The 25,294-nt window shown below is 32.8% G+C and overlaps 1 protein-coding gene across 4 annotated transcripts in view; it reads left to right on the top strand.

Annotated features, from left to right (window-relative positions):
- The window catches only part of LOC135127424 (hemicentin-1-like), a 314,503-nt gene that overhangs the window by 218,871 nt on the left and 70,338 nt on the right, over nucleotides 1-25,294 (top strand). For all 4 annotated transcript variants that reach the window (XM_064053866.1, XM_064053865.1, XM_064053867.1 and 1 more), the window contains exon 3: nucleotides 23,760-23,932. In XM_064053866.1, coding sequence (XP_063909936.1) covers nucleotides 23,760-23,932 — 173 coding nt within the window. The remainder of the gene's footprint in view (nucleotides 1-23,759; nucleotides 23,933-25,294) is intronic.

Below are 25,294 nucleotides of genomic sequence, written 5' to 3'. Positions count from 1 at the left end.
TTCATCTCTGTCAACCACCGGCCACAGGCAATTTGCGGTACTTTCTAAATGTAATAATAGATCTAGTGACTTTAAGAATTACTCCTGTGCATAATAAATGTCATGCTTCTGTGATAAAAAACTACAGGCCTATTTCTATAGTTTCGAATTTCGCTAAAATTTTTGAAATACCCACTCATTTACAGAAATATATATCACAATGTTAAAAGTCTCATCTCTATACATCAACATGGATTTTTACCCGGACGGTCGACAATCAGCTATAGTTAATAACTCAATTCATTTCACAACAATTAGATAACAATGGACAAGTCCATGTCATCTATACTGACTTCTCCTGTGCGTTTGATTCCGTTGATCATCATATTCTTTTCTTAAAGCTAATGGAAGCTTATCTGACTTCCGCCAAAATTTTATTTTCTATAATGGTTTTCAGTCTAAAAATTTTGTTTCCACCTCTGGAGTGCCACAAGGGTCTAATTTAGGGCCTTTACTTTTTGTGGTGTTTATCAACGAACTCTTGGACTCATTACATTAGCCCATGCAGATGATATAACTCTGTTGGGCAATAAAGATTATTATTATTATTATTATTAATATTATAAGACCCGAAGGTTAGGAAGCTTAGATATCTGGTTTCTATGTACATTTGTTCATAAATTCTGGTAATTTTATAGAACGCTGTTTCCACTAATTTCTTATACCGGCTGTCTGGAAAATAGCGGATTAACTCTTCAGTACGTTATATACGGGGGTTTCGAGAGTCCCAAAAAAATAATAAAAAAATTCTTTATAACGTAGATAACGAAAAAAACGTGGTTTTATAAAAGTAAAATTGGCAACCCTGTACACAGCTAATGCGTGAATACCTCCGGCTTACTTTCTGGTTTCTTAGTAACGATGCTGACTGAAATCCACCTTCGCTTTATATCCGGCAAACATTGTTGTCAAATGGAATTTTATCAAATTATTACAAAAGCAACACAGGCATATCTTTGTGCATTCTAACGGAAATGGTAATTAAACATGGTCATGGGCGAGAAAAATATTAACTAAAAGTTTTACTACTAGTTATTCTGATAATGAATGAGTTGTTTAGTTGTTAAACGTAGCAAAAGAACCAATTTTAAAATCATTATAGCTCCACCAAAATGTGAGGATTTTTTTACTATTTTTCCCAGATTCACCAGTTTATTGTTAAGACCGTAGCGGTGAGTTAATCCGCCATTTTCCAGACAGCCGGTATAACACTTGTGAAAGATTAATGCACGGCTGCTTAGGGACCAGCTTTTTACTGATAACACAAGTGATGCATATGTGTGTACTATTCTGGTACACCGGAAACCCCAATTTGTCAGTGTCGTATACGTTAATTACATATCTGTGGATACTGTGGTGCAAGGTTTTTTCTTCGAGAAATTATAAAATTTGATTTTGCGAAATCTATTTATTTTATGACTGATTAGCCCTTAAGTTAAAAATATATAGAGAATACCTGACACACTGTAAAAAAAAGTGGCGCCGAAGAGGATCGAACCTACGACCTTCATGTTATTATAGAACGACGTTCACCAACTGAGTGAATCGACCATTCCTTTTATGGTATTGCAAAATGTATACAATTCGGATGCCTAGGGTAAACACGATATTCCTAACATAGCGTAACATATAGATCCAGACGAGAGTCGACAAACGACAGACGGATCGACGTGGGTGACCTATTTTGTCCTATTCTAGCGGGTCATGACACATCGAGAAAACATGAAAATAGCACTCTCCAAATGGAACCTGTTAAAATACTTCTTTAGCTTACACTCCGGAAATGTAAAGTTTATAAAGAAAAAACAACTTTACAATAATGTGAAATAACTCAAATAACACATTAAATAAAAATTAATTAGATGATAACTAATCAATGTAATGTACATAATATCAAAGTAAAAATAATTTAATAGGAGTATATATCTGCGTACAAAAAACATTTCAAGAAGTTTATTTACCTATATAAATACAGCATCAATGTTTCCACATTTTCTAAATATGGATTTCGAAATAGAAAGGGTAAGGTAGTTAAATTCACTGGAAGCTTTCTTATTCCGATCAATTATGTTGATCACAAAAATCGGTGGAATTGTAAAGATACAAGAAACGTTTTATTGGGCGCGTACGTTTCCGGTTACAATGAATGGATTTATTCCATCAGAGTAGAAAATAGCTTAGACCCAAGTTGACTGTATAGGACGGTCGTCCCTTCGGGTAAGTTTTATACTTATGGGCCTACAAGGTAACTCCTGCGGGTGTATTTCAGACGGCTCGTGAAATCGAGAGGCTGACAAATTGAAATGGGCATGTGACATCCCTTCCATCCAAACTGCGGCGATACGCACCTTCATCCAAGCCCTTTATAAAGCTTACCAACTACTAAAACACACTACCAACTTCACGGAAAACTCTTTTGTACAACTTTAATATCTCGAAGCTTAAGTAGTTTCAAGATTATTTATGCAAGGAAAGCTCTTGTTATGCATAAATAATTTGTTGTGTTTAATGTAGGTACGTATCTGGAGACTCGGTTGTTTCCGAGGGGAGTGCTTATGTAATCTTTTGTCAAAAAGGGGATTAGTATATTTTGAAGAGAAATGTCGGTGTTTTTTTTTCACTAACGACTATATATTTTCCGGGTCATTTTCTTCTTCAAAGCGCACGGCTTATGTGATGCATGAAGCCTATAAGAGGGCTAAAAATTCTTGTTCTTTTAAGGATTTAAAAGTACATTATGCGTTGACCATTCCGCTGATGTCATGGAGAAATATGGCATTATGTCTAGGTACTCAAATAAATATGCCTCAACCGAAAAGCTTGGGTGGAATTTATAAAATATTCACATGAGTATATTCCCGAAGCGGTGCTAGAAGAGTATTTCAGAGTTGGAGCTCCAGACGTGTTCGCGTAATGTGCTACAGAGACGAATAGGTAGTTTAAGGTTAATTATGGTGTTTAAAATGAATCTCCTCGATCCTCTAAATTATTTCAGCGAAGGTGTAGCTTAATAAAATTAGTGTCCCTTTGTACAGTACTATAGGTGCGAATTTCCGAGTCAGGAGATCAAAAGAGAAAGACCACAACATTAAGCTCTCGTCATCTACGTAATAAACACGCATTAAGCTGTGGATAAGGTCACGCTGCGAACAGCCATACTTTTATCTGACTCATGGAATCCTGAAATTACGGCATCTTTCATTCGTGACCGCCGTTTTATGTGCCTTTTATAGTCGACAATTATTATATCCGGAGAGGCGGCGGAGTTCCGTTTCAAAAAAAAGCAGGCCACCACAAAGGAAGATAAAACTGGAGGATATTGTGATACAAATTTAATGAGTATGAATTGTTTATAAATATGATGCAAGAAATTCGGTCGCGCGGAGATTCATTTATCTTGGAAGTAATGTGTTTTTAACCGCCCACACACTGTCAGTTTCCATGATATATGAAATACTTTCATGTTGAAATGAAGGTTTTTTTATGACTTTAATGTGTCATTTTATTTTAAAATGAGAAAAACGCTGCGAAAAAATCATGTAAATCGCACCATAATTAAGGAGGGACCAACCGGTATTATCAAGAAAAATGGCTCTCCCACCCGTTGTAAAAGAAAAAAGTTTTACGAGCCAATTTGCTACGTGTTACGGGAAAAAAGGTCGAACCTGATTAGAAAATTTCTTGCCGCTTACGAATCTGTCCTCCCAATAAGAATACTATACTAAATGTTACTTTTGGCCCAGGGGAATTGGAAACAAACTATCATTAAATGCTTCTATATTTATTTGTAATATTATTTAGAACTGCAAAAATTTCAATAATCCAGAGGTACTTTTCTCAAACAGGAAAAATTTGGCACTTGTTCTTAAAACAAACTAAATTATTAATAATTCTTCAAAATTAATATTGACAGCACAAGGATCCTCTTAATTTCTTAGCCACCGGAATTTAGAACTTTGGAAGATAAAATTACGTGCTTTATCGCAATATTTTGACAAAACATGTATTTTTCAACAAATGTTACAAAACGAAAACGATAAAATCCATACAATATCTTATCCCTTTGTCATCCGAAATGATTGGGGGATCCCAAAATTTAAAAAATAATCATTATTAAAATAATACATTTGTGAATTGTAAAAAAAGTAAGTTTGTGTGATTTCGAATCGATAACGTAACATTAATAAAACATTGTTATACAGATTGAAACGTATGGATTTTAATAATAAATCCATAGAACCAGAATAACGTTTGCTATAAAATGTTAACGTAAATATTAGAACAAGTGAATGTTTACGAGTATGTCTGTATGTAGCGACCTCCGTTTAACGAATTAATTTTTGCTCGACTTGAATTATTTCAGATATGTATAGCACATAAATAAAAATACCTGCCAAGCGTTTTCACAGTGTAGGTACACCATTCTTAGTTAAACATAATTTGTTGTGTACTTCTTTCAGGGAGGCGAAAAAATATATAATAAATATAACAATAAAAGACTATTTATATGAAAACCGTATTGCTCTTCTATTCTTCCAAGGATTACTTATTTTGATAAGCACATATTTCTCTACAAAAGCGAATGTTTAGCAACACTTTAGAGGCTGAAGAACTCAACACAGGCATTACTTGCGACGTAATCAATATTCAGCATTCGATATTTAGTTTCTGAAAGAGAATGTAAATGAGTCGCTCTAAAAAACTTCTACATGGTTCTATAAAAAGGTATGTTTTTTTTTAAGAATTTCGTTTACTCCGTCCATTAATTAATTCATGTGGTCATGCAACGTACTTTTGGCATAAAACAGAAATAGGGACAAAAAACAATAATCTCATATGCCAAAATATTACTTAATTCTACAGGTTTTATAAAAGAGAAAAAAAATAGATTAAACACACATACTAATAATATCTGGAAAGGAAAACATTTCATCATGTACACCGAGGCTGTACTAGTAAAGGTAACTGAATACATCTTGTTACTTTAATATCGTTCCTCGTAACACAAATTTACACAAAATTAGATATTCTAATAGATTGTTTATCTACGTGCACTTCTCCACATTTTCTTATTAATATTAGGCAGTTTTTTTTTTCTAGAATAGATTTCTACCAATTTCTTAAATTTAAGCACAATACCTATATCTCAAAATTTCTTTCACACGCGAAGCAACATTCCACTAACATTAAGTACTCTAAATATGCATTCGGTTCATCACTTACACCATATTTTTGTTTTTTCTTTCTTAAAGTGTATACATTTATTTTTAATTGTAATTTTACACGGGTGTTTAAACAAAAACCTAACGGTGGTAATTTTAAAACAGTCGATAATCATCCACTTCTTTGGAAACAAAAGTGTGCGGTAATGTTACTTGGACGCGAAAAAAGCTAACCAAAATGTCTCCATTTGTCCTTGCCAAAAAAATGGTGACGTCACCTTGGAATATTGTTCACTACTTATTTCAGATGTACAGCATAATATGTTGCATTTGCAGTAATTTAAAATTCACATTTTTGCTTAAAAAATAACCAAAATGGCTGAATTATGAAATTACAAAGATGACTTAAAAATTTATTTATTCGTTGTCATTTTTGTATTGATATTGTTAGACATTTTGAACACTTTGAATACATTATATAATAATAATAATAAACTACATATGCAAATTTATGCCAATAATTGGAAAAACAAACCACTGGCTTTCCAGCGCCTTCTACTTCTTGTATATACAAACAAAAAACAAGTTACATGCGACGTTATTTTAGGGTACGAATTCCAAAATTAGAAACCAAATCGTCAAACGAGTTTTCTAAGAGTTGAATGCTCTAAAATTATAAAAATTGCCCAAAGTAGCACGCGATATGTTTGAATCCAGCAGTATCTAAATCTAAACTAAACTTCCAGAGGTCCACAGGTGCAGTTAGATGAATCACGGTTAGCCGCGAAAGTGATTTTCAGCAAAATATTATAACAATCGTCTTACCTGCTATTAATCTAGGTGTCTACGACACATACAATGTTACGATTGATATGTTTAATAATAATTGCACATTATTCATGGTAAAACTAAATTTTAATTAAAAGTACCATTTCGGTCTGATTTTAATTTTATTTGTTATTTGACAGTGATATTTGTAGTGACTACTAATCTTGAAAGAATAAATTATACCAGTTCTACTAAGTAATAATTTGGATACTTTGGTAGTTGAGTTATGAACGAAATGTAAAAGAATGTGTTCATGGTTATTAATATTGTCAAAATTATTATTATACGAATTGTTTTCATAACCAACTCGGCATGAGTTTTATTCCATGAAGCAACGGATTTAATTTTTATTTCTGCTAACTATAAGATTTCCTCGATTACTCGTGCTTGCATGTTAGACAGACATTCATTATAACCCTAAAAAAACATCAAAAAATCAAGCACAAAACGTGTAATTTATGAACGAACAACGACAAATGTTACATTTTGCTTATTTTGACATTGAGAAAAACAAGTCGTCGTGTTTTGTAAAATATTTAAAAATATAAACGCTAGTTACCTACTACTAATTACACTGTGAAATGAATTTCCACCTCGTAATTTTTCCGTTCTCTGTAAAATAAACACGCCACGCTAAAATGATTTTCTATAAGAGTTCGTTTTGGTTTTATGCGTTCACAGTGGGTTTTCTTAGTGGCAATATTTTACTTTAAATTACTAGTTCTTTTGATCTATGATTTAGTTCCGTTCTAGCGCCAACTTTTCCATAAATTTATAACAGTGATACTTTATTTATAATTTAAACCTTGGAAAGCAACGAATGTAGGCGGAGCCATTGTTGAAGCTTAATGTATTTTAAAACAGTCATTTTGGTCGAATAAGGTCTGGGAGATTGTAAATGTTGACGTCATTAATCAGGAAAATTGCGCTTTTCAAAGTGGCATTAAGAGATGAAGTCTGAGATACGAGCCTGCCAATTATTACCATCCTGTGATTTCTGTAATTAAGAAATTGGAAATGTTTGCTTTAAATAAATGGATTTCATAAATCATCTCCAGCATACTTTTATTCCGAGTTGTTGACAGGAGAGCGCTACGTTTCGGAAAATTGACGGTATTTACAGTATTCCCTGTTTACATAGCAGCGGTTTATTATTGATTGGCTTGCTCGAGTTTCACTGCCAATGGCGAAAACCGGAGTTTTCAGATATATTCAAACATATTCTACAAGCAACTTCAAGAACATGACTTCTCCTCTCAATTATCACACTTTGTCAACACTCACCATGACGAATAATAATCATCGCAAAAATTTGGAAATTGATTTTTGAAGCATTGCTTAGATTTAGAACATTGGGAGAGTTTTAAAATACATTCATTTTTAGAAAGATATATCATCGTTTCTTATACTATCTCTTGTTTTCTGACTAAGGCATGAGTGCGTTAGAGATTTGTTTGGTAAGAATGTAGGAATGGGTTTTTTAGCATAAGAAATAAGGATATATCTTTCTATAAATGAACAGAGCATTCTGTATTTTAGAATTTCATGAGTATGTAGGATAGTGTAGGTACATAACTACATACATACTCATGCCATTGTCGATTATTACACGTTAAAATGTTTTCATCGGTTGTGTTCGATGACATCCTCGTTCTCATGTAATTATGCCGTTTTTATCGTTGATTGTGTTCCTTATGGTTTGTATGTGTATGTATGAAACGCCTGGAAAAAATGTATCTCCTGAGCTTGGATTTAGTACACCCTACACTGTTCGTTAAAAATATGTTGGAAGGTATATAATGACAATCCATTTTGATAAATCTGAATAAGTACTAAATAAATTTAACCCATTTGGTAAATAAAGTGAGTTTACATTAAAACTGCAAAAGTTACAAAATTAACGTTCCTGACATGAAATCACATCTAAAAAATTGCAGTATTTGCAGAATAAAGCACAAAGTCACACAATTAAAAGTTTCAACAACTGCTGCCAAACAAAAAAACCGTCGTAATGGGGTTGGGCAGTAGAGTACTAAAAACTAAATAGCCATGTTTACCCGATCATGCTATAAAAAAATGACACAATGTTTAATTGAAGCCGACTGTCAACCAACATTCGTCAACAAAATTTTCAACAAATGGAATGTTAGAGTAGCTTGAACCCTAAAAATAAACAAATAATATGGTCCTAATGACCACTCCCAAAATGGCAAAGCACTTAAAAATCACAAACAAAGATGTCGACCAGCTTAACTTCTTATAGTATACTTAGAAGATTTAAATCTATGACAACTAAATTCGACAATGTTAAAATATAGTTTATAAAGATACCTTGTGGAGGGTCTAACGACGTGTATGTAGGACAAATAAAACAGCAGTTCGAAGATACATGCAAGAGAACTTAAAAGAAAACACCACTATAAAAATATCTACGTAGGACAAGCTAGAAATAATTTCAACTTCAAAGAAACCAAAATTATTGACAAAGACCCAATCTAGGCAAAACGCTTCATTCTTGAATTAATATACATAGCAACAATAAAAAACACAATCAACGATAACAACGTTATATAAGATCTCAGTAAACTTTATGCTAATATCAAATAACAACGAATCACGTCGTAACTAACTCACCCGTCACGCTATTTATGAGGAAAACGACATTACTGCGATAGGACTAGTAGCATAATATAAATAAACTACTAACGTTTATCAGTTATAGCTGGGCTAGTAGTGAACCCACCACAAAAAGGCGTTTTAATACTTGGTATTTGAAAATTCATATGGCAGAAAATGTAGTTAACCGGCTAAGAAACGTTCAAGTCCTGTTACAGGTTTTTTTTATCGTAACTGGTGATGTTCACGAAAGTTAATTACACATTTATTAGAAAAAACAGCCACAAAACAAAATATTATTAATTGCTCCAGTACTATACAAGATGAATTCATGCTACAAAAAGGATGAAATTTTAGAGGAATCCAAGTATTAATTTCCAACTCGCTTCGAAACCAAATATTAGAGGAATGGCATCGTTTTAATATAGTCCACATAATAGTGCCAACTCGAAGTTGCTGTGTGTGGTGTAGATATGTCAAAAGACCTAGGAACGTTAATAATAAATTCTTCAACATTTAATCAGTCTTGATAACAATCAGATATTGTCAGTATATACTCGTACTGGGAAGCTAGCAAACTGTCTAGTTGAATGAGTCGGTCATCCAGTTTTGTTGAACCTTTAGTATTTAACATTACTAGCATGGTAAAAGGGTTTTTACTGGCGGACAGAAGGAGCCGTTACCTTGCGTGTGTTGTTCAATATTTTATTTGTTTCTCACTTGTAAATAACTATTATAAATTATTAAAAGCTCTTAAAGGTCCAATATTTGAAGAAACATCGAATCAGACGTATTGCCTTGGAAACGCGCATCAGCATGGCACTTGTCATAGCATTTACTGTGTTGTCTAGTTCTGTCATTTAGATTTTTCAATTTATCGTTTTCGATGTATTGAAATGACTGTGGCGCAAGCTATATTACTGACGAAGCAGCAATTGTGAGTGAAAATTTACCTGAATCAATTTTGGCTGTCATTTCAACTTATAATAGTTTAAAATGTTTAAAATACATGGCTGTATGAGCACGAGCAGGGCTGTAAAAATTTTACTGTCTATTTTAACAGGCTACAGCCAGTTAAGTGACATTTCCATGTTGAATACAGTGACTTGGTAAATTGATGTTTACAAGTAAGGAACAAATAAATTTAATTTTCTTTTTGTCCCACACTACTAGAAAATCCAATTTTACCATCTCTATAGCAAGGGTAAAGCGAGATTTTTCACGGGTAGCCCTACAAAATAACTCAAAATGCTTGGCCGACAAAATAATCGCCATGTTTAACCACCAGATAGCCCTCATAAATGCAATTTTTTTATACATCAACTGAGTCATAAACCTAGGTATAAATTGCTGAAATCGCTTTGCTGCAGTAATCAGTGACGGTTTAATAGGGCCAGGATAGAACAAGTAACTGTCCAAACCTCACTGCCCGCTTTTCTGTTGATATTTCTCAACATAATCCCACCCACATAAACTCACTTTCGTTAAACATAAACGTCAGTTTGCAATAATTATTGTAACATTTATGAATAATCATTATTAGATGTCAAGTACATTTGCATGAAAATTTCTTTAATCTGGTTTACATTTTACTGCATATAAATTTCTGTTTTATGTAATTTTTCTTATTTGATAGTTAATAGGTATACTTCGGGCCAAACCGATAAAATGGACGATTGTGAAAAAGAAATATGTAATGGAGTATTGCACACCACCTGAAATTAGTAATGCGGCGAAGAAAGTTACATTTATTGCCCACAAAGTACAAAGAAAAATATCACCTCGAATATCAACTCTTTATGGATTGGTGTTCAAAAAAGAACCTTGAAAGTTGTTGTGAAAACATCATCCTAACGTATATGTCTGAGTTGTTGCAAAAATAGCATTAGTAGTTAGAAATAATGTCAATATTGGGACGTATAAAATAACAGCCTCTCTCAAAAAGCAATCTGTGAGAAATGCCGCAAAAAAATGAAGAACATTTATCCAACATGCAATTGAAGAATTTATCCGCGGGGCAGCGCGAGTACATTCCTAGCTTGACGGGCTCCCAGGACATGTCACAATGCTGCCGATGGAGTTTTGAGGAAGACCAACTGCTCGAAGTCTTCATCTCGGGCTTTTTGAATACGGCCTGAGTGTAGTTCGAGATGGCTCGTTTGACGGGGTCGCGGACGTGAATGAATGGATCAATTTGTGCATTTATTCCGTTTAATTTGTCCTGCAATAATCATCACACTGGATAAAATAATTCAGTTTGAGTTGTTCGTTGATTTCTGAGAATAATTTCTAATTTCACTTTGACATTTGGATTTTGCATGGTTAATCCAAAGACGCAATCGCCGAACTTCGACAGTGCGACAGAACATTTCGCGACAAATCGGGTCGGGCGCGAATTTCAAAATACGATTTTTAAAACCTTTTTACAGTGAATGACCGCGACGCAACGATTTGAAAAAAATACTGGCCGATAGCCCTCTTTGACGTTTACAAAAGCATCACTCAATAATAGCTTTAAAGTGATCTGGTGAGATATTATAAAATAAAAACCAATTTGCCATGTTAATTCCCTATGTCCAGACTTGGATGCGGCACCCTGTAGATAGTATGTGCATACCTGAATATACAAAATCAATTTTTTCACGGACCAGTACTATTTTTTTTAACACAGAGTAGTAGGACCAAAGACAAAACGACTGCGTTCATACTAATTTTTGACCGAAATATGCCATCATACCTCTCATTTGTTAAGTCTTCGAATTTTATAATAAGCTTCCTTCCGCTTTACAAACGACGCATACCTACTTTTTCTCGCATGTTCCTTTTGACTTTTCAAGTAATCTAGGCATTAGCAGCAACCGTAATGTTGTCCGAAATATTGTTGCTCCCTGTTTTTTCTTCTCTGCTCTCTTTATTGACATTCATGTTCCCGATACTTCGAAATTGCTTTTGTTTGTTTTTCAAATAATTGTATTATTATTGTTATTATTATTATTACTGATTTGGAGCAGAGGCAAAAGCCTACTATGCTCGCCAGTAGGACAACTAATCTAGCAGCTAGAACTTACTGCTAATCTTATTAAAGATGTTGAACTTTTTTTTTTAACTTGCATGAAATAAATGTTTGCCTAACTTAAGTTTAAAGATAGTCGTAGTTTTTGAGTTAATGATATCGGAATCTAGGCTGTTTCAAAGTTTGAATTCAAATAGGCAAACTGAAATTAAGCCAATTATTCGATCTATTGCTCGCGTATTCCAAAAAAAATGTCATGTCATGATCCCCAAAATGTGCTTTATACAAAATAATTATAGACGGTAATAAAATATCTTCTATATAGTCGTGAAAAAAAATCTACTCGTGACTTTCGTCACTCGTAAACTATAAAAACTCTCGTTATCGTCTTGAGCAATAAATTACTATTTATGGAAAAAATTTAAATCACGTATAGATTTTCGACGGGATTTTCAAAATTTTACAACACCCTATTGCTACCAATAGCGTTGATTTCATGTTGGCAAAGAAAGATATTGTTACCGAGAACCTTTTGATACCATAATAACATTTTAAAGTTTAGGGTTTAAAATTGACGCACATGATTCGTATTTTTTTTTCTCAATATTTAGATATTTTATTTAGTGTTACACATTTACTCTGAACAGCTTGAAAAGGCTAAATTTATTATGTCACAACAACGTTATCGCATCGCGTACTTTTTTCTTTTTCAGCTTAGTTTTAATTTATTATATTTTTACCGCCTGACGTGTCGTAAACACTACTAACAATGTGAGGCTTTTTAACGTGCGAGTTGCAGTGGTTTAAATTAAATGCTTCGAAAATGAATTTTCTCATTATGCAAAATCTCAGCACCGACATACAATGTGTATCCGGCAAACATTTCTCACAAATGCTTGCTCTCAACTTCAACAGACATATGCAACTTGGTGAGTTACATGTGCAGCATAATTTATTTGCTAATTTCCCTTGTACCGGCTTCTATCGCATTACTGGCGTCTGTTTTCTCTCATGAAATTTACCACAATCTTCTAATATACCTAGTTTGTTTGCAATAGTTCCATTTTGGTGTATGCCTATCTCCCCGTCTTTGTACGTACTGATGTAAGACCGATGTAAATCAGGATCAGCATAAATGAGATAAAACCACACACAGATCTAAATTTACATATTTCTCGTGGAATATACTCTGCATTCAACTTTTGTTCCTTTCATGAAATACGAACTTGGAATAAACGAAACTTTTAAAATGAAATAAGTAAGCTATTACGCTTCCGATGGATGTAATATTGTCATAATGTAGAGTTGTTTTAAAAGTAACACTTTATTAGTTTATTTGAATATTATGCCACTAATAAAACTATTCAAAGTGATTTCCATTAATAGTTAGGTTCCGAAAAAATTTTTGTTCGAGTCATAAACCATAATTAAATTTTTGTTTAGTGTGACGCAAATTGCGCCGAAAGTCGAGTTTTTCTATTAGCTTTTTGCTTTTTAACTTCAGAATCCAGGAAACTTGCGTGTTTATCAGTTCAGATCATTTGTTGTATTTTTCTGATTTCTTTCTAGATATCTCGTAGCGTATTATTTTTTTAAGCGAATTCTGCAGATAGCCTATAAAACGAAGGAACCGTTTCGGTGATTCGAAAATAGAGGTTTTTATTATGCAAATCGACTCAGTAATTACCTCATGAAATACGATTTATTGTTGCGAATTTTTTACGCCCTTTTTTGCCTTTGTGTCATATCCAATAAAATGTACAATTTATGTCCGGCCATTTCAGTTTCATTTGAATATAATTACCCGCCGCTGAAAATGTTTTCCGATGAAAGAAAGGATACGTATAAAGGTGTGATATATTTAAAACAAAATAATCATTTCATTATTATACTTATTATGGAAAATTTCTAATAGGGTTTTTTCTATCTAATGTAACATATCAATAAATGATGCAACAGTTTTCAGGTTAGGCAGTTTTATATATTTTTACCGAAAATTTGAAAATTTGATTAGTTTAAACCTTTTCATTCGTTTGTGCATTTTAAGATTTTGAATTATTAATCATTCAACAGGTAGGATTTTAACTTTTTGTACAAACGAATTCATATGGTTCTTCTTAGTGATTTTAAGAAAAGGAAGTAAGTATAAGATTTTAGGTAAAATATTTTCAAATGAACTTATGGTGTAAATTCGTTACAGCTCAATAATACATAACCACAAAAATTAAATTTAAATGTATACTAATATTAAGATTACTATAAAAAAGTAATCTTATTAGAAAACGATAAATTCAGGCATAATAGTAAGTAGAGTACTAAGTATTTTATAAAAAAAAAACTGAACAAAATCAGTAAATCAAATTCCCATAGATCAACGAAAAGCAATGGGAATAAGATGTTCAAGTCACTGTCATTTGTCCAACTTTTTTTATGAAATCGTACACAAGCGAGAGAAAATTGGTCTAAACGACCTGGGCCACTAGAGTACAACTAATTAAGCATGCCTGCAATTATTGTGTTTTCCTCAGTAAAGGGCATGCATGTATTAATTTTTCATAACGACAAATAATTTGATATTAATCTGTCCGTTTACAATATTGTTCTGCTCTCAATATTAATATTAAACATTGATTTAATGGGTTTTTGAGTCGATGAGTAACCTTAACCCCTGTAAGGATGGATTATTAACCACATGTCAACTAGCATATTTGTAACAAAGTTCTAAAATTTATAATGTTGACAAATGTATTAATTTTGATACGAGTGTAAGTGCTCATTCATAATGGGCATAAAGCATAAGGATGTCCTAAGCATTAATGCATAAAAATTTATGTTTAGTGCTGTATGCTTGTATTCGTTCACAATGAGCATATGGCTTAGGACATCCTTATGCTTTATGCCCATTGTGAATGAGCACTAACACTAATAAGAGTGGTGAAAACGACCGGACGACAATTCTTCCATAAATTACGCTTGGGAAGTAAAAATGATGTAAAACTGTAATTTTAATACCATTCCAAGGTAAAATAATGCGTCATGTACACCGATTTCTTAAACGTTTAGTACTTCGAAATTAAAAAATCTATTTCTTCACAATAATACAGTGTTTTTAATAAAGAATAATAATTTTTGTGTAGACATTTTTGTATTCCGCTGCATTTTTGACAGTACATATTTATATTAATTTGTTAAAGTCGATATTAAAAATGTGACTGCAGAATGTATTTTTCAAGTTATACTTTGGTACTTGGTTTTTATTATTGTGGTTTACCGCCATTTAAAGATGTATAGAATAATAGATAAATGTTTGTTACACGCAGTTATCGTATTAATAATTTGAAAATTCTTCCTTATATTTCACAGAGTATAAATTTGTTTTATCGTTATTACAGAAGAAATGTGCTCACTTTATAAACGTGCACTTAGATTACAGCGTAACGCACTATATTTTGGCAACTTACAAACAATATCAAGGGTTTCCTCTATAGAACTGACACAGAAGAACGTCGTCATAATTTTACTTTGCAGAAATTTTTTGAGGCTTAAACCAGCAGCTCGACATGTCTTTTATACGACGAGCTCTTTTATTTCCAGCGTTGTAAATCAGGGCCTCTTTTGCTTTTTGACTTATTACCTCCGTACTAATAAGACAATGCGGTTAATACGGTGGCAAAAATGGGTCGTAGTTGCAACAATGCGGAAATTCGTATATCAAAAGTTGTGAGATGGAACGATGAAAACGTTTCATTGTTGAATACTGCACCAAAGTTAGAACTATACCGAGTCTACATCTACGGCTTTTAATTATGCAAGCCCACATGCTTAAACCCTGATTACTTATTTATGAACTGCCATGTAAAGTTCTCATCCTAAATCCTTTCCTCTTCCATTATGTAACGCGCAAGGGTTGGCACACTAACAAACGAAACTGTGACCTTGTTTTTAATCGCACAGCACGCAATTAATTCTTTATGGTTTATAAATTACAATGGAAATATTGCATGTATAAACGTAAGCAATTCCGGATACAACTCTTTTACTGCAAATTTGAAAAAAAAATTATTTTACCTTGTAAGTAACTGTAAAACCCGTTCGAAATTATGACGGCTTTTAATTGTTAATTAGAGCTAACCATCTTGTTTTAGTAAGTACTGTTTAGATTTTCACCATACATTTGTGAAATTCGCTATTTTGTCTAGTGACATATGAAAGGTACGGCAAGCCATAACAAAACAGAGCTTTTGCATATTGTATTAAACGGTACAAATTGAGCAAACACGGCGGACATCTAGCATGAAAAAATAAAGGCCGCAGACAAACGGAGTTTCAGCCATGATATGGTAACAGTTTTGCGGGGACTTTCCTTTATTCGTTAAAATTAATACTTTCAATGTTTTATTCGAATGGTGTCTTCACGTCTGACTACGTTCTGACAAAAAACGCCTAAACTGAATCAGAATCAGTTTCTATAATAGAAGATTTGGGTTCAACTCCCGTTTCGTCATTAATTCCTTCGGAGGAGTTAGTTTTCAGAAAATAAGAAATACACGGATTCGTGTTTCTTCATTACGATTTTTTGTTCTCTGTTTACATGACCAATAAGGCGTTTGTTGAAGTTTCAAAACGGACTTTCCCGTAAACGTCTGTCGATCAGTCGTAGCCATATCAGTCGCGCCAAAACAATCGTGTACGTATGCATTCCGATAACTTTCTAACATTTTTAATTTTTCCTAGTTATTGTACAAGATTACAATCGTTATTATTGGTGATCATGAAACTGTAATTTATGTTTTCCTTAATCCACTAACTAATCACGGTAACAACTGTTGGAAGTGTAGTAACAATGTTTTGATCAACAGTTATTATGTATTTACTGTATTGTACTAGTCTAATGACAATATTCATTTTATATAAATTACAAGCACACTAACTTACAAAAAAAAATGGCGAATCCAGTTTTGCTTTTTATGTGGATATGCTTTGTTTATAGAGCCAGATATCGACATGGGTGGCTATGACTTTTGTTTTGCCTTATTTAAATTTTAGTGTTAATTTTCATTTCCTGTTAAATCATTATTCTCATAGAGAACAAATTTTCGTTCAAATTTTTCAAGTATTGCTTTTTCCGCCGTTTCTTTGGTCATTATTGAACCTGTGCTTTGAAAAATCAAATAACTCCCGAAGAAGTTACGATGGCCGAAGTGCATGATATGATGCTCGTACTGTTAGACAACTAAAGACAACTGTATGTAGAGCACTTTCAGAGGTATCGTTGAGACAGTTTCAGGCCTCGGAGAGCCACGTCTGCAAAAGACGATAGTGTCTTTTGCAGTGTCTTCGAGATCATTATCAAACAGAGGTTCAACTGGCTCAAAGTCTCAAAGCTGTATATTTATGTAATAGAGCTGTATGTATGTGTTATAGAAATTAGTTTAAAAGTACCGAGTGCCGAGGTTCAGACGATGAAATAAACATACAAAGATTGGAGTTTGTTAGGATTCATTCAAACTGGGAACATAATGATTGGAGGATAGTCGTCTTCACGAATGAATCAAGATTTTCTTTGCGTTCACCGGATGGACGGCACAGAGTCTGGAGAAGTCAAGGGGAGAGATATTTTTCGGCCACCATGAACATATTTGTAAAAGATCTGTAACGGTTTGGAATTTCTCTAAAGGCAGAAACTGAGCTCTTCATTCTTTAAGAATGATCTATAAAAGGAAACAATTATATCAGCCACATTTTTCAAGACCACGTCGTTTGTGTTAGATGCATCATCTGGTATCTACAGATAGTGGAAATCAAATATTTGAAATGACCTGTAATGGGCCCTGATATGAATCCCATAGAAAGCGTTTGGAATGCGGTTTGAAGACGTATTGGAACTGTTCTCGTGCGCCCGGAGACACTACAAGAGTTAAAATTGACACTGGGGACAGAAAGACAGTGACCAAAATGTCTTTGTTAGACGCTCGAGGAGACACCAATTGCTAATGACACCACCAATCTTTGTTTATTAGGTTAATTTGTTGCTGTATTTTTTGTTTGTTGTTGATATGTTATGTATTACACGCTTTTGTAATTTCTACTTGCAACAGAACCCTTTATCCGATATAATTTAGGATTTGTTAACCACCTGAAGCTACTGAACAGTAGAATATTAGTTTTTTACAAATTAAAGAAGTGATAATTTAGATCTAGTTGGTGTGCCACTTTTTTGTAACTTATGTTGTCTAATACCAAGAGAGCAATATAAAGCACAATTAAAGATGGGCCTGGATTTTTGAAGGTTTGTCTTTGAAAGAATCTTTGCCTTGTCAGATTACTGCTACTTTGAAAGTTTGAGTTGAAAATGTTACAATCAAAGACAAATTTTCAAAAATCCATGGCTATCTTTGATCGTATTTTTTATTGCTCTCTCGGAATAAAACCTATGACTAATCTAAATTTTACTTCAATTATTTAGTCGGCGACTGAAATTTGAGAGTGGAATATAAGGTTTCCATTTTGTAAAATGAAACTTAGTTATATTTGTATGTCAGTTTTTATACGAGCCCTTCTCACAACAGTTGAACTGGATGCGAAAAATAATTTATTTAATTTAAGTAAGAGAAATTTGCAAAAGCATTTGAGCAAATCACTATTTTTTATTTCTACCAAGAATTTTCCAGTAATCTGTGTTAACGTAAATGAAATATTATTAAACAGCCATTCATCAGATGAACTCGCTTACCTTGGGGAAGTAAAAATTTAATAAAAGAGAAATAACATACATTTTATGGCCATCTTTCTTGATGGAAATTACGTTGCATATTATCTGAATTCTGAACCAAGAGAGAAAAAATTCGTGGTTAATTCAAAACTTTCATCATTTTATTAAAAAAATATAGACATGCGTAAGAACATCGTTATTTAAGTACAGGAAAATAACTAAAAGTCGTCAATGGAGATTAAAAAGTGTAGGTAGTACGTCAATTGGTTCATTATGATAAACAAACATGCGGTTATCCTGTAAATCGCATCCCAAGTAGCACTCAATACTATATTAACCGTATTATATACATTAGTATGGTCTAAATTGTGTGTTCGTATAAATACTATACGTATTTCATAAATCATTTTTAAATTATACATATTTTAAATGATTTTTAAATGTATTGTTTATAGGTTTTATATATTTTCTTGTAAATTCAGTTCTAAAAACTTATCTGTTTTATATAAAGCACAAAAGTAAGTCGTTTCATAGTCATTTCCTTTAATTTTTTTGTCGCGGAAAGTACCTCTATATAAGAATGTGTTATTAATGTTCTTTATATACATTTATATTTGGTATTTTATAAACATATTTTATTTCATCAAGTTTTTCTATGGTTTCTATAGGTAATATTACATGAAATTAAATTATAAAATACGTCCTATGTCTCCTTTGCAAGTTTTAGCACGTAAATTTTTGTTCAGATTTGTTTGTGAGCACTTTAATTAAATAATGTCTTCTACACGTATATTATTATACGGTACGGGTCAATAGCATGATATAATTATAAAAACTACAAATTAGCGGTGATTTATGATATGTAGGCAATTAGGTATCTATTACCTTTACGTATCATTGCGTTCAAGTTTTTTTTTACATCTAAAAAGATTTGATAACGTTTAAGACCCATTAAAATTTTCTCCAATTTTTTTCCCCGAAAAAACATTTTACACCCAGCAATTTCCGAAAATTTGTACTGGGAAGTGGACAGATGGAAATGGTTTTATTAATTAATAGTCTCAAATAAGCAAAATGGACATTTTCGACTGAAAAACTCGAAGCAAACTCGAAGAGCTGAAGAGCTGTGCTGTCACATTTTCAATCGGTCGCGCACCTGTGCCGCGCACGTAACTTGTTCATGTAGCCACTGACCAACGTCCACGCGTACACCACAGACGCGCGTTGTGCTGGAAACTAATATTTTTATTGCGGTACTCTGGTAAGTACAGTTTGTGTATTTCTTCCATATCACTCTAACTATAAATGTTGTAACATGTAGGTAGATAATTTGGTATACTTAGATAGGCTAACTACTAACTTTACACAATAAGTAATGAATTGCTTATTGCGTTGAACAGATTTGTTGCTTATTGCGCAGAATAACATCGACATGAAATGACGCATTGGCGGGTATATCATATTTTTTGTATCAAACGTGAAAGTTAATGACTGGGTCATATAAATTCACAAGTACAGTTATCTAATGTGACAACCAATTTATTGTTTGGACTTATAACGTTTATAAATTTTGTAATTTTATTAGATCTAAAATATGTATAAAAGATGCATGATTTACATAAATACAACTTTTTAATATTGAAGTCCAATAAATCTAGTGCAGATAGACTTATCAATTACTGATCGAAATGGAGTAATCTTCTATTTAACATTACTGAGTTTGTTTGTAACAAGTGAGTAACTTTGTCATTTTTAGATGCCATTCGACAATCATTTTCGAGACAAAATCCATCAGATCTTTAGGACAAAAACATAAATGATGCAGTCAAGGATTGGTTACGCTTGGCTAAAGCGAGGTACGAATACTCTCAAAGAAGAGTTCCAACATTATAATCGCTATATATGGATTTTCAATTTTTACGAAAGAATTTTTGGTTAGTTTAATATGTCTATTTTGATTTTGTAATTTTTGTGTATTGTTCTTAATAAACATTCTATAAATATTTGTTTTGTGTCATTTTTGTAGCTTTACTAAAAGTGAATAAAAATGTATATTGAAACGTATAATGTGTGCATACATTAAATGATAATAAGACATAATATCAATACATTTAAAAAACGGTAGATCTCGATGTTTAATAAACATCAGTATAATACATATTATAAAAGTTGAAACGGGCGGACATTTTTCGGACTATAAAAGCTCTATGACAAACTATAATTAGATGAATTATTCTGTTAAAAAATAAACGTTTAAAAATCAGAGTGTGCTACTTGGGATGTAACTGAAAACTAAGCAACAATGTTTCGATTTACGATATTTTTAACACAGTGCGTGCGAAAACTGCTTAATTATACAGAAAAATTTACACAGTCTTTATCGCATAAAATATCTCTCCTATAAAGAATGGTCGAAAACTTTTCTAGAGTGAGCTATGACCCTCACGTCTCTTTCCTCGATACTTTAAACATAGCAAAAAATTCATTGCCAGATCTAAAGTTCAAAGAAAAGGATGTTATTAATTTCACTTTGTTACACAAGGGTTATTTTCTGAACTGTGTCTAGAATATTTGAGTGTGCCGTTGTTTTGTACGTCTGCTTAAATAGAAAATTTTTCTATCACTTGTTTCTAATATTCGTGGCCGAAGGAAGATTGCAACATTTGTATATCATCATGATGTGATAATTCAATTATTAATTCATTAATAAAGGGGCTTTTAAATTGTTAAATTTAAAAAAAGTTGCGGAGTTGTCACTTCTTAGCAATGGTAGACATTTTAAAAGCTCCAATTAATATGTATATACTCCAGAAGAAGCAAACAAATCAGGGGACACTTGAATTTTAGAATAATTTTTGAAAGTCCTGTACAACATTCTAATGTGAAAATACATTCAACAACAACCTAGGTGATAGCGGTTATCAACAAACTTTCTAGATTTTATATTACACAAACGTCAAAACTGACAGATAGTCAGCAAATGCGAACGGTGCGGCACGATACCTCTTTGCACTGTATACGCCTTAAACCGGCGCTCTAATCGTTGTTAAAGCATCGTTAAATTAATCAGTGGACAATTCAGCCTATTATCCGTCGGTCAAAGAGTGCGATCAGAATGAAGAACTACGCGCTTGCGTATTATGCACCACTGTATCACATTATGGTCATAATTAAACATAATATAGTGTCTTATAACTATAAAGAACTATCATCTACCTCGGTTGGATTGGATGAACTGATGAACATGTCTTTTAACTTGCCTAATTGAAAATAAATAAATATCTAGTAAACAGCCATTTCACAATAATGTGAATGGTGCAAGTGTGGTTGTTCTGCAACAACCTATAAAATGAATATTTTGAAAAATCGACAATAAGTTAATTAATATTTACATGAAAATTCATTATTAAAATGTACCTACATACATACTCTTCTTGGGTTTTCGTAATTTCAGCAGACTGATTCTTTTTGAAGTCTAAAAATTTCTTTTCCGACCAAGTAGTCGCCAAATGTTTCTTTGCTAACAATTTTTAAATTAAAATTACACCAAACACCACCACACATAAAAGCTTACTAAATTTCTCACTATATCAGTAGTAAGTGCTAATAACCTAATTTATCATAACTTATAACTTAACAACGATTTAAAAAATTGCAGTGTGGTATAAAACAGATGAGATTTAATCACCTTTACGAGTTAGTTGCTGTTGGTTAACTTCGATTAACAAGGAGCTCACTACAAATGTTCGAACAACAATGGAAATGTTAACAGCAGACTTGAATGTCAGTCTATTTCAGTCTAGCTTCAGAAACATGTTTTACGTAGCAATTAAATTTCAAACAGTACTTTAAATTTGCATTTAGAATTTTTCTTACTGATTACATATGAAACGTACCGATAAAATTTTATCATTTTTAGTTGTGGCGATGCTGGAAAATGTTTAGGCAACACAGAATTATCAGAATTATTAGTTCTTCACTGAGAAAAAAAGACTTATAATGATTTAGTTATACTTATACATAGGAAATGTGATATTTACTGTGTATTATTAATTCCTTTATTGTAATTTTAATAGGGATTAATACATTCGATGTCAACACGGGCACCGGTGTCTGTTTGTTTCCTCCTTTACCACGCCGCGACGAGACAGGTGTGCGTTGAAGCTTTTATTTTTGACGCCGAACGTACACTGAATCAAGCGTTGAACATTAGCAGTGTATCTGTCCCCGTGCTGGTGGGGAATCTGCCGTATGTGATCTGGTAATAAGAACGACTATTGCTCAGTTACATGCTGTGTCCGTTACTTGTGTCCGCTCCGGCGTCTGTGAAGGGTTCAGTTCTTGCTTACTGCAGGACGCCAGAGCGGACACAATTTAAAATATTTTTTCGCATATAATAAGATATTATGAAAAACGTTTTCAAAAATATATTGCCTTATTTAAAAAATACCACATCATCATCATAAAAATTATATTTTTTAAACAACGTACCAAAGTTTGCTAAAGAACACCCAAATTTCGCTAAATAAATACCGCAAAATAAAGAATCATTGTTTTTTTACTCACTTTAACCGATGACGATAAGAAAATAGTTAGGAACTTACTTTTACATACTTACCTTCAATAATGTTATTTACCCTTGCAAGCCCTAAAATTGTTCTTCCCCTTTCACTCATTTTGAGACGTACACAATTTTTGGGGAATATGTTAAAGCAAAAAAGATTCGTGCATTCGCCGGGAAATGCAAATTTAGACAAGAATTGTCTGTGTCCGTTGACACAATGGTGTCCGCCTAAATGTCCGCCATGGCGTGGAAAAACTTCAAATGTGTCCGCTGAATGTGTCCTCTCTGGCAGTAAAAAATACAAATGACATCTTCTTCCCGTGTACGCCACAGCACATACCGGTGTACGCTTTAGGAAATAGGCCTGACGTGGTGAAGTAGTTTCAAATGACTTGGTAACGGATGTGTTAAGATCTAATAGTCATGTTTACAGTGTACAGATTCTTATCTACTCTTCGCCACAAGTTCAGGTAGATGCATGTCCACTCTGTACCAACAAGTGACTTCTGTTTTGCATAAAATTATACTGAATGATTTTAATTTTCCAGTTGATTACTCTAATAGAAATCCTTTCATGCAGATATAACATTTTTCATAATATGTTTAGAAGTAATGGATACTTTAATATAAATTTTAGTAGTTTGAAAGTGAATATATTTACCATTACTACTAGATAAACACAGGTAGAAATTTTGTACTTTCTGTTCAACTTTGTATAACTAGAAGTCAGATGGAAACGCAAACACTGCCCCTAATGAATGTTAAGCACACAAATATCTCTAAAAGTGTGGTAATATTTGCGTCTAATTAGTGGTCTCTGTTTAGTTTCAGCGGGTCTGGCGGGAGTCTCGGAAAGTTCCAAGTCTAGGTTTGTGGAGTCCGTAAAGCCGATCGTTCAAAGGCCCTACTTTGATGACGTAGGCCCCCGGAACGTCACCGCTGTCGTGGGGCAGTCTGCTTTGCTCAACTGTCGAGTGAAACACCCAGGCGACAGAACGGTGAGTAAGCATTAAGTAATCATACTTTATTGCTTTGTTGACAAGTAAAGCGACCACCGAGGCAGGGGTTGTCTTAGATATGACGTTGGTTTCCTTATAAAACGCGGTTTGAAACTGACGTGATGTGATGCTTTGCTTTGTGTACAAAGGAAAGCTTGACGTTTTTGTCAGCAGATATATATGGAAATTGAGGTTTCTGTTATTGTGTCTAAAAATTTTAATGATTCAGCGTATACAATCGTATTCTAAGGGAAATAAAATCGTTAAAAACTTTTGCGTAATTTCAAATATGGATCTTGACACTTAAACAATTACTGGTGTGAGCAAGAAACTAATTAAGTATTATATAGTATGGTAATAATGATAATTCTACATTTCTTGGGTCTTAAGCTTATATATCTGTAAAACCACTGCTATTTCGTTTGATGTTTTTCATAATTTTAACAAAAAATCTACTAGAAATACAGAGTAGTTGCTATTGGTGATTCATTGGTTTCTATTAAAAACTGCAGTTGTTGATCTGTTAACAATCGAATTGCAGGCTGATAGTGAATTATTATCATTTACTTTTATTTATTTTACAAATTCGGAAAGTAGTAAATAAATGCAAATTTTGCTGTGTCCGCTTGTGCATGCCGATTCACTGATATTAACGTTTGAAGCCAAACTCATTTTCATATTATACGAGAATGGATAAAAGTTTTAAAACAGTTATATACGAGTATTTTTCAAAACCTTATTTGTGACAAATATTTCTACGTAGTTTTGTTGTGTTTGTTCAATAAGAGACCAATATACAAGTTTATTTTAAAAATATATTTCATAATAATTTAATTAACATTTTTTCATAAAAATGTAAAGATTCAGCAAAAGAAAAATAGTAACCGACTAAAGATAAAGACACATATTAACTGAAATAATGCGGTATATGTGCGTTGTATAAAATACTTTCCAAATTAAAAGATTATTTAGTTAACGAATATTACTATGTCATTGTCAATACTAATTTCAAAGCATAAACAACAACTTTCCCCGTAATCAATTTGAAAATTCTCCGCAATAAAAGCTATTTTTTATGTTTTCCTAAATATTGCTCGGCTTAAAAATTTTTAAATAAAGGAAGCTTTTATGAAGGAGACATAATTACTCGTCCAATGAAAATATCATTATGACGACCAGTAGTGTTTCTTTATATTGTTTTTATAAAAACTCGAAAATCTGACATAGTAAACGAAACAGAAAAATGTAATTATGAAAGATGAAAATTCGCAATATCATTTGAATAAATAAAAACTGAATTTATTTTGACAAGAGTAGGTACATTTCGGATAACAACTGTTTTGATAAGTGCAGGATTTACGT

The sequence above is a fragment of the Zophobas morio genome, unplaced genomic scaffold, assembly GCF_036711695.1.
Source record: "Zophobas morio isolate AGI-343-1 ecotype UQ-CSIRO unplaced genomic scaffold, CSIRO_AGI_Zmor_V1 ptg000011l, whole genome shotgun sequence".
Classification (NCBI taxonomy): domain Eukaryota; kingdom Metazoa; phylum Arthropoda; class Insecta; order Coleoptera; family Tenebrionidae; genus Zophobas; species Zophobas morio.
Note: the sequence above shows the minus strand (reverse complement) of the source record. Positions and strands in the feature narration are given on the sequence as shown.